Source organism: Elephantulus edwardii, unplaced genomic scaffold (assembly GCF_000299155.1).
Source record: "Elephantulus edwardii isolate Elephantulus edwardi_28Jun2011 unplaced genomic scaffold, EleEdw1.0 scaffold00176, whole genome shotgun sequence".
Taxonomy (NCBI): domain Eukaryota; kingdom Metazoa; phylum Chordata; class Mammalia; order Macroscelidea; family Macroscelididae; genus Elephantulus; species Elephantulus edwardii.
Genome location: NW_006399926.1, coordinates 1,653,950 through 1,665,000, shown reverse-complemented (window position 1 = coordinate 1,665,000; position 11,051 = coordinate 1,653,950). Strand labels below are relative to the sequence as shown.

The 11,051-nt window shown below is 48.5% G+C and overlaps 1 protein-coding gene across 1 annotated transcript in view; it reads right to left on the bottom strand.

Annotated features, from left to right (window-relative positions):
- MEX3A (mex-3 RNA binding family member A) overlaps positions 1-500 on the bottom strand; it is a 5,673-nt gene extending 5,173 nt beyond the window's left edge. Inside the window, exon 1 of the mRNA XM_006895912.1 lies at positions 378-500. Within this exon, the coding sequence (XP_006895974.1) occupies positions 378-500 (123 nt within the window). The remainder of the gene's footprint in view (positions 1-377) is intronic.
- Positions 501-11,051: the final 10,551 nt, after the last annotated feature.

Sequence of the window (11,051 nt, the reverse complement as noted above, 5' to 3'; positions counted from 1 at the left end):
GGGGAGGGGGGAAGAAAGCGAGATAGAAAGATAGACCCTCCCCCTAAGCCCCCCTCCCCAAACACCCTGTAACCCGACTCCCCACGCCCCAGCCCCCAGGTGGGGGTGGGGGGAAAGAGAGGCAAAACCAAGAAAGCAGATCTTCTCTCTTCTCCGGGGGTGACGGGGGGCGGGGGGCTGCGGGATCTCTGCCCCCACCCCTCCCGCCTTGGACCCTGAGTTTCTAGGCCCTGCCGTCCAGACGCCCCCTTTAGGCTCCCGCACCGAGCCCCAGTCCTGGAGCGGCGGCGCTCAGTGGCCCCCAGTAGAGCCCAGCCCCTTCCAGCGCTCAAACTCTTTTGTTTTAAATGAACTGGATGGAGCAGCATGGAACTGACGGGAGGGGGGGCGCGCCGGGGGCGCCGGGGGCATGCTGGGAATTGTAGTTTCCCGCCCTCAGGGGCGCGGGGCTGGGGGAACAGATTCCTTGACCGGAGTGGGATAGGGACGTACCCTTCCATCTTTACCCACTGCTAGAAGGCGTACCTTGGGGGTGGGATGGGAATCAAATCGTTAATTTTTTTTTCAAGTGGTGAGCAAAGGGAGAGAGACTAGGGTGCAAAAAACCGGAAAGGATTTGAAAAAAAGATAATGAATTGCGTGCCCCCCTCCCAAGAGGGGCTCACTCCCTGTCCCAACAGATCGGGGGTCCCTCTTTCTTATGGTAATGAGGGGAGATCGAAAGGGCGGGGGAGCAGTCGCGGCTCGGTCACTGCGGCTTTCTCTCGCTTGCTTTCTCACATCTTACCCCTCCCTGTCGCGCTCTCGCCGCGTCCCCCCTCCCGCTCGCCCAGCGTCGATCCCGGCTGCCGGCCGCGGGGAGAGCTTCTCCGCAGAGCAAACAAAGCCCGCAGCCGCGATGGGGGGAGACCGCTCTGCGCGCCGTGGGGGCCGAGGTGGGGTGCCTGCCTGGAAGATGGGACCCCCTGGAAAAACACGGGGTCCCCTTATCTTCCCCCAGCGGCAAACCATCCCCACCCCCACACCCCAGTCTCGGATATCTCAGAGGCACCGACTGGGAGGTGAGTTAGATCACGTCCCTCAGGTCAGTGGAGGGGCAGGGATGGTTGTGGAGTGATGGGGAGAAGGAAAAAGTGGATTCGGAGAATAGGGAGTTAGAAGAAGAGGGGGGCAGAAAGTAGGGAGTCTGGGAAAGTCTTAAAGGCATGATATGTCTTTAACAATTTAGGGTAAGAGCCTTGAGTGTGGGGTTGAACAGAAAGAGGGAAGGGAGAATAGGGGTGGACTTGGACTTCTTTCAAGCTAAGGAGTGATCGGCCTTAGTCCTGCTATCATTCTGCTTGGCTTCACACACCTCTCTCCAAATGCAAATCCATTAATTCAATCTTTTTGACTCCGGACATTTGGTGAACACGGAAATAGGCTCTTAAGGCTTGAACTGGACAGTGAGATACTTTTAGAGTTTGAGGAAGTTAGAATGTAATGTAGTCTTTTCTTTTCCCCCTTACTGCCTATTTTCAACAATTTGGGGGCCACTATTTTAGTCTGAGTCTTTCTGTAGAGGTGAAAGGGTGACACACAGCTTGAGGGCCTAATGGCAGATTTTAAGAGGAACTTCCTCAGAATTATAATAAAATAATTAGTTGCAGAAATGATATGTCCTTTTCTGAATGGAGCGTCTTGGAAAGTGAAAAATTTGAACTGGGTTTTGTGGTGAAGTCCTGCTTGGAAGCAGGAAACTGAATGAGGCAATCTCACAGATGACCTGGCACTAGAAGACCTTGAAGGGTGAACTCCATAGCCCAGTTCTGTTCACTGACTCTTGAAAAAGAATGAATTTGCACACCAATGGAAGGGAACCTCACCAGAAGGGTCTGGAGATGGCACACGGCAGGGTTCTGCCTTCAGTACTAAGCAGGAGACCCAGGGAAGGAGAACCTGAAGAACCTTCTCCAAAGGCTCAGGGAGTCAAGGAGGGTGCCTCCTGCGTTGGGGACTTAACATAAGATTAACAAGAAGCTTATTGTGCTGGGCACTAGTCACCACAAGTAAGTAGTAGGAGAAGAATCTGAGGGACAGATCCCGAGTAACAGGCTGTTTCCTGAGTTTTGTTCCCTCTCTGTCTGTCCCAGAGACCAGAATGGGGGGGATTTCCCTAGGGACTAAGGAGCTCTTGTTGGAGAAAAGTTCCTACTTTAAGGACCAGGTGACCATTTCTCATTTTAATAGACATAGAAATTGCTTAGGACTTGCTGTGTGCTAGGCATTTTTGTGGGGCCACCAACTGGTTTGAGCCTTCCTGTCCCCCCCCCTGAAATGAGATTCCCCCAGACACCCACCTCTGAATGTGCCCACCTCCACTTTCCTCCCTGCTAAGCTAATTAAAGCAGGAAGTTAATGACCAAAGAAGCCTTGGGGATTTGGCTGGGGAGGAAAACAAAAGGCAGAAACAAGTGTGTGTGAGTGAGGAGGGAGGCAACTGCTGAATGGGCATAGGGGATGCTGAGAGCTGGGCATCGGAGGCAGACAGAGTCCCTGCTGGACCCACATTACAGATCCAACAACAATGATGACCAGTCTCCTGGGTGCGTTAGGGCACCACACAAACATGTGACTCCACACATACGTGTGTCATAGCAGGAGAGAGGCAAATGTTACCTGGTGCCCTCGGAGCAGGCTGTGTGTGAGTGTATGTGTGTGAAAGAGAAGGTCCTTAGGTGTGCACATGTGGGCGCATGTGCCCAAGCATCGTGTGTGCCTGCCCACCAAGTAGATTGCCAGAGCACCCAGACAGCTGAGGAACAGAGTGTGGGTTTAGGAGTGCAATTCTTGGGGAGTTTTGATGAATCCTTCCTAAACATTCCCTGAGTCTGGTGGCCTCCTTTGTTCAGCTAACCTCGCCTCTGCCTACCCTACATTGACAAACCCCTTCCCCTGACAGCCTATTCTAGAATTATTCGGATGATGGAGGGCAGAAGGCCTTACTTTAACAGTTTTGTCAGGACATAGATGACTCTGCCTCCTACCCACCTCTCCCCTAATTCTCTCTGCCTTGACCAGAAAAATGCCGTATTGCTCCCTTTCAGGATCTTGGAGATCAGGGCCTTGTTCTAGGCTTTTTCATTGTCCCTTACAGCCTGCCCAAAGCAAAGGTTCAATAAGAGTGTGTGGAGTATAACTGCATTTTTGAAGCTTTGTGGTATAAGAAGAAAAGGCAGGCCCCGGCAGCTTGTTAGTTCTGCCCTGGGCAGGCACTTAATGCTGAGTTTCAATTCTCTCATCTCTAAGGTGAAGGGGGGAAAAGTCCAATCTCTCCCATAACACCTGGCTCAGTTTTCATTTTTGTTCCCTGACTCTGATTGTTCACCTTTGCAGTTGACTTTAGCCAGGTTGTGGTCTTAATGAATTAATTTTATTTCGTTACTCATTCATCCTAACTATTGCTATTGAGCTCCTGAGATTCACTAGGCACTGAAGAAGATTCTGACCCACCATGAGTCACTTGAAGTCAGTTCTAGGTTTGTTGTTGTTATGAGCCATTGTCAGTACCAACTCATAGCAAACTCTCCAGTGGGTTTTCAGAGGCAGTAAAGTGCATAAAAGGTAGATTGGCCCTCTTTTCTCCCTTAGAGAAGCTGGTGGGTCCCAACTGTGTGCCTTTGGGTTGGCAGCACAACTCCTCACCACTAGGCCACCACAGCCCTCTATGTTCCCAAACAGCAGATAGTTTAAAAAAATAATTTCTGTTGAACAGGAATGCAGGTAAACACACACACTCTCTCTCTGTCTGTTTCTCTGTCTGTGTCTCTGTCTCTCTTTCTCATTCCAGGCCTTCAGCCTGGGGAACAAAGGACCCTTTTGAGTTAGCTATAGGTGAAGTCTGTATCTCTCTCTCTCTTTCTCTCTCTCTCTCTGTGTGTGTGTGTGTGTGTGTGTGTGTGTGTGTGTGTGTGTGTGTCTACAGACAAGAAAGAAGATCTGCTTGAGAGTGGAGGTGGCCCAGGTTTCCTGTGCAGAGGGTTGGAGGACAAGAATGAGGTAGATGAACCATATTATGTGCTTGTCTGTGGAGTGGTGCCCTTTCTCTCCTCTGAACAAACATGGGCACCTGTTCTCCCTAGACACATGACAGGGATGAGGCACACACACCTAATACCCCCCTGCCCCCACTCCATTCTTAGAACCCCTGAGGGAAAACAAGAGCCAGCCCCCCACCCTCAGGCCAGGCCTGCTGTACCAAGCAGACTGGTCCTTGAAGAGGTTATCTCATCCATCTCCCTATTCTTTTAAGATTCCCTTCTCCATCTGTCTCAGTCAGCTGAGCCTCTTTTCCTATGTGTTATGGAGCTCTTATAGAGCTCTCGTTTTCTTAATACCTTCTTTGTGGGAAGTCCAACCTGCTATCTAACCACCATCCTTCCTGCTGAGGGTCCAGCCATTTTCTTCTCAGTTACTAGAATGTGCTCAATTCATTAAATGTTTTAATTCAACCAATGAGAATGTACTTACTAAGTCTGCAGGCTACACACACACACACACACAGAATCAGACTTGATGTCTGTCTTTAGCATGACACAGACTCTAGCCTTTATGCTGACCCAGAGAACATGGCCAAAGAAGATTAAAAGTGACAACAAAAAATAGTCTTTGGTATTCTGTGGGCTACAAAGATTCGAAAGCAGAATTGTGGTTCACTGTGGACTGCTAAGAGAACAAACAGGTTTATCCTGGAGAGGGTGAAACCAGGCTGTTCCTTGGAAGGATTTTGAAGCTCCATCTGACATACTTTGGGCATGTGAGAGGGATGTCATGCTTAGAAGGGTGGAGGGACAACGCAGGAGAGGAAGACCCTTGATGAGATGGATTGACTCAGTGACTGGGGTTTTGGGGGTGGATATATCAGAGATAATTAGTCTGGCTGAAGGTAGAGCAGCGTTCAGAGCTGTTGTACATAGGGTTGCTATGAGTTGCAAGCAGCTAGACAGCACAGAACAAAAACAACATGAGACCATCATGTAGCCTTGATCTCCAAGGACCCTGAAGGGCCAGCCTTGAGATTTGGACTTAGGTAGACTAACACCTCTGTTTCTCCCCTGGGACCACCCCAGCACATCCATTCATCCCCTGCCCAGGTCCTCTGCATCTGATTTCCCTAGGGAGAGTAGCTCAGAAGGGGCTGGGGCAGAGCCTGGGCCCCCAGGACAGCTGGCTGACAAGGCTCCTCTGGGAGTCAAGGTTGGACCCAGGCGTCCCAGAGGCGGCTGATACCGGAGCTGTGACAGTTGGCCCCAGATTCCTCACCCAGTGGCGCCAGCTCTGGTTTCTGGCTGCATGAAGGAAGCAGAGGGTCTCCTGGACCAGTCAGAGTTGGGCAGAGGCTCTTTAGAGCAGAAAGTAGGATAAAATAAACATACACTTAGTAGGTTGTTGAGGGAATTTCTTTTCCCTCTGTGCCAAGTACTATGCTAGGTGCTATCAGGGATTCTGAAGCATCAAACAGTCTGGCAATGCTTTCAAGGAACTCTCAGATGAATTGATGGGTAGAAAACACATACTCACTACCTAGAATGTTAGAGCTAGCAAAGAAGTTGAACAAATGAGCAAATGAATTAAAGAATGAGGATCACTATCAATTATTTTATGGCCTTATTAAGGAAATTGAGGCTCAGAAAACAGGAGAGAGGGATGGAAGGGAACTTGCTACTTTCTGAGTACCTGTAATTTTTACAGATTTGACTGTTTTGAGGCTCCGAGAAGTTAAGTCACTCAGCTAGGTTACACAGCCAGTAAATGAAGACTCATGTTCAAAGCCAGATCTTTCTGACTGCAAAGTCTAGGGCTCCAGTTAGACCAACACCTGGTGAGTATCTGGACACCACAAAGAGAGTGATTTCTGAAGCTGGGGAGGTTCCTGGAAAGGATGGACCTGAAGCAGTCCCTGAAGGGTGAGTGCGGGTCATTCAAAGGAACAAGGTTGGAAAGGTCTAGATGTCAGTTCCTGTGGTACCGAGGGAGGCTTGCTAGTTGGGCAGGTGGCTTGGTTGCCTACATCCTGGGCATTCAGTTGACTCATAGCTGACCCTGCCTCGGATTTCAGAGGCCGTAAATCACATGAGGATATTGCCAATGTTCTCTCTCAGAGCTGCTGATGTATCTGAACCAGTCATCTTTAGATTAACAGTACATTTCTCTACAGAGTGTGCCGTCAGAGTTCCCTGGATCCTGGAGAGCAGGGCCCAAAAGTCTATGGCCACCAGGTGGCGCTATAGGCCAACTACTGGGAGCGGCTTTGGCCTGGGCTCATGAGCCCTAGGGCTTAGGTACTTTTCAGCAGAGTCCTTCCCAAGCTTTGCTCTGCTACCATCCCATCCCAAGCTTCCATCTTGATCTTGAGTTCCGGTCAGGCACCTTACATGTGAGGGGAAAATAAGGCTCCCAGACTTAGGGAAGAACCCAGTGACTGAGACCTGGACCTGACCAGCTCCCTAGGTGGTCCTGAGACCCCTCCGGTATTAAGGTTGACTTCTTGCCCTGCCTTCCACCTGAGGCCTGGGAGACACTGTTGTTTAGGGGGAGGTTAAGTCCAGCTGATCTGAGTCCCTACCTCCCAATTTACCAGCTGCATGACTGAAGCCAAGTTTGCCTATTCTCTCTGCCTAGGAGGCATAATTCTACTGAGGCTTTTTAATTACTTTTTGATAAATATGTTTTGAACACCTACTGTATCCTGGGCACTGGAGGTAGACTTAGAGAACAAGATAAAGTCCACACCCTTACAGAGCTGATGGTTTTATGGGGGAGGGGAGGCCCACAGTACATGAGTAGAGAAAATGTAATTTCTATGAAGTAAAATAAAGCAAGATATAGAAGTAAAGAGGTCTGAGGTGGCTAGTTTAGAAAGAATGGTCATATTGTGAGCATTTAGTAGGACATATATAAAGCACTTAGCACAATGCCTGGCAACATGTTAGCTATTGTTACTATTGCTTTGTGCCCCTTGTGCCTGCCTCACTCCATCCCCACTTGCTCCTTCCGCTATCCCACAGTCCCCAGCAGCCTCTCAAGGAAAAGGGCTGGGTTGGCTCTGGGAAAACCCCAAAGCTTTCCTTCCCAGTGTCTGATAGATGAAATCACTCCCACCAGGCTGCTCAAGCCAGAAGTCTGTGATTCCTCCCCTTCTGCTAACTCTATCCATCCCATCAAGTTCACTCTACTACTGCCTTTCTCAGCCCCGTCAACTTCCTTTACCACTGCTGCCTCTCTGGCCTAAACCATCTTCTAACCACTGACTGTAGTGGCCTCTATTCTCCTTGTCCTACTCATGCACTGCTCTCTAGCCTCCTCTAACTCATTCTCCACACTGTGGATAGGGAGATTGTTGAAAAAGAAACAAAACAAAACAACAAATCTGATCATTAAACTCTCCTGTATAAAAACCCTGTAATAGCTCCCTGTTGCCAGTAGATTAAAAACCAAACTCGTTTATATGATTTTCAACATCCTTAACAATCTGGCTCCTGCCCACCTGTCCAGCCTGGCCACTTCCCTCTGGCAAGAGCCCATGCCTTACCACTCCCCCTACTTCCCTGCCTTGGCTTCATAGGCCTGCCTTCAGGTCTGTGAGCACACACATCCTGTCCACCTCTTATTCTCCCTCACCCTTCCACGGTCAGTGCTTACTCATCTTGCAAGGCTCAACTTCGATACCACTTTCTCTGACCATTCTGGGTTGACCTTTACCATTTATCACACTACTTTGTGACCTCCTGTTTATATTTATGTTTCCCCCTCAGACACCATGAACTACTAGAAAGAGATCTAATTCCCTCCTGTATTCCCAGCACTCAGCACAGTGCCTGGCACACAGCTGGTGCAAAATAAATATTTACTGTTTGAAAACCAAGCATGCTAATTTATAGTTTCTTCTTGACCACCCCTTGAATACAAGTATTCAACTCCCTCTGCTTTTCTATATTTGTTACGCTAAGCTCTACACTTATCTGCAGCCCTCCTCTGCCCTCTTCACCCATGCCTGCCCTCACAGCCCTCCTTCATATGATCTACAAGGATTACTATCTGTGTGATGCTTGTTCCCCTTCTTTTCTGGGGCCCTTAAACAGCAGGAACTCAATAATAATGCTAATTCACTGCCATGATCTTTTGGCAGATAGCTCAGAAGAAAGAGGTCTTCACTAAGACCAGTCACTGTCAGTAAAATAAGACTTGCACCTACTAGGCCCTGAAAGTACAAAGACGTTTTATAAGGGCCATGGGCCGCTTGATGGGCCTTCTTATTCTCCAGACCTTTGCATGTGCTGCCTCCCTTTGCCTGGACACCCTCTCTCTCCTACTCACTCTTCAGACTTATATCCCCCAGAAGGACTTCCTGACCAAATCTGCCTTAGCGTCAGTGCTAGTATTTAGCCCACAGTGCTGTCAAAGCCTGTTGACACGCTCTGTATGCTACTGCAGACTAAAGGATTCCCTGGGGCAGAGGACATGCAAGCCTAGTGAGTGGTTTAATAAATTAAAGTAAGAAAATTGCTGTCATTTTGAGTCTTTGCGCCTCAGTTTCTTCTTCTGTAAAGTAGAGCAAGAAAGTATGGAACAGTGGTATGAACAGAGAGAAAAGAGACCTTATTATGTGCGCATGCCAATCTTTGTGGTGTAAATGCTCTCACTATGGCTGATTTCAACCTACCAACATGACATCACCGTGCAAAGTTGAGATAAGAATGAGCTTTCACCAACCAGCCCAGGCAAATCAACTGCAGCTCACCCTGCAGATTCCACCGGCATGGAGTAGCTTGAGCCCTGTTGCCTCCAAGGAACTTTCTAGCCCCAGGTATCTCCTTGTGCAAGCTTCCTCCCAGCTTACCCAGGAGCCTTGGGATCAGAGGTCAGGCTCTGGGCTTATAATCCCTTATCGACTTCATTAAAGGAGCCCTGGTGGCCTGTACATTACATGTTGGGCTACTAACTGAAGAGTCAGAGATTTGAATCTACAAGTCATTCCATGTCAAAAAGATGAGTAGTCTCTCCCATTAAGATTAATGCCTTGGGAACCTCATGGGGGAGGTCACCATGAGTCAAACTCAACTCTGGGCCAGTGGGACTTCATTATTGGACTCTAGTCATTATTGTATCAAGATCTGGAGGGTTATATCCATTCTTCTTGATGTTGTTAGGGGCCATGGAGTCAACTATGACTCCTAGTGACCCTATGAACACAGATCAGAACCTAGCCCTGTCCTGTGCAAGCCTCACCATCTCTGATCTGCTCAAGCCCTTTGTTACATTCACTGTGTCAATCTATCTTGTTGCGGTCTTCCTCTGTTCTATTCTTCTTGTTGTTAGGTGCTGTCGAGCTGAATATCACTCGTAATGAACAACATTATCTGAACCCTTTCCTATCCTGTGTCATCTCATCATTTCTGACATACTTGAATCCATTGCTGCAGTCACTGGGTCAGTCCATTTGAAAGTTCTCTCTTTCATTCACCCTCCACCTTTCCAACCATGATGTCCCTTTCCAAGGACTAACCCCTCACATAACATGCCCAAAGTATGTGAAACAAAGCTTTGTCATCTTTGCCTCTAAGCCCCCTCCAAGCCACTTCTGCTTGTTCTTGTGGCAGTCCATGGAATATTCAGTACTTTTCTTCCAACACCAGAGCTCAAAGGCGTTAATTCTTCTTCTGTCATCTGTAATCACTGCCCTGTTCTCATATGCATAGCAAGTGATTGAAAATACCATGATCTGAATCAGGCACACCTTTGTCTTCAAACTGACATCATTAGCTCAATAATTTGAAGAGTTCCCTGACTGCAGGCTTTCTCAACGCAATATATCTCCTGATCTCCTAATAGCTGATGTTGTTGTTGCTATGTGCCATCAAGTCGTTTATGACTCATAGCGACCCTATGTACAACAGCCCTAAACCCTGCTCTATCCTGTGCCAATCGCACTGCCTCTGACACACCTATCCCGATTACCCCAGTCACTGAATCAATCCACCTCATAGAGGGTCTTCCCCTCCTGCACTGTCCCTCCACCCTCCCAAGCATGGTGTCCCTCTCCAAGGACCTGTCCCTCCTTGCAACATGGCCAAAGTATGTCAGACAAAGCCCCAGAATCCTTGCCTCCAAGGAGTTGCTTGGTTTAACCCTCTCCAGGATGAATCTGTTTGTTTTCTTGGCAGCCCATGGTACATTCAATACTCTTCTCCAGCACCACAGCTCAAAGGCATCAATTCTCCTTCTGTCCTCCCTAGTCATTGTCCAACTCTCTGATGCATAACAAGTGATTGCAAAGACCATGGCCTGTATCAGGCGCACCTTAGTTTCCAGAGAGACACCGTTGCTCTTGAGTACTTTAGAGAGGTCATTAACAGCAGACTTTCCCATCGCAATATGTTTTTTTATTTCCTGGCTGCTGGTGCCAAGAGTGTTGACCGTGGAGCCGAGCAAACTGAAGCTGTGAACAATCTCAATCTTTTCGCCATCCATCCTGACGCTGCCAGTTGGTCCAGTGGTGAGAATCTTTGTCTTCTTGACATTGCGCCTCAGTCCATACTGAAGGCTGCAGTCCTTGACCCTCTGCAGCAAGTGCATGAGGTCCTCCTTGGTTTCAGCAAGCAGGGTTGTGTCATCTGCATAACGCAGATTGTTAATAGATCTTCCACTAATCCTGATGCCACAATTCTCCTCATAGAGCCCAGCCTCCTGGATAATCTGCTCTGCATACAGGTTGAAAAGGTATGGAGACAGGACACATCCCTGGCTTACACCCTTCCCAATTTTGAACCATGCAGTGTTACCCTGCTCTGTTCTGACGACTGACTATGGTGATGAAGGAAGAAGTTCAAGCTGCTTTGAAGGAAATAGCAAAAAAATGAGGCCCCAGAAATAGATGGTATACCAATTGACGTATTTCAGCTAACAGTTGCTGCCCTGGATGTTCTCACCAAGTTGTGCCAAGAAATCTGGAGAACAACCACTTGGCCAACTGACTGGATGAGATCTATATTTGTTCCCATTCCAAAGAAGGG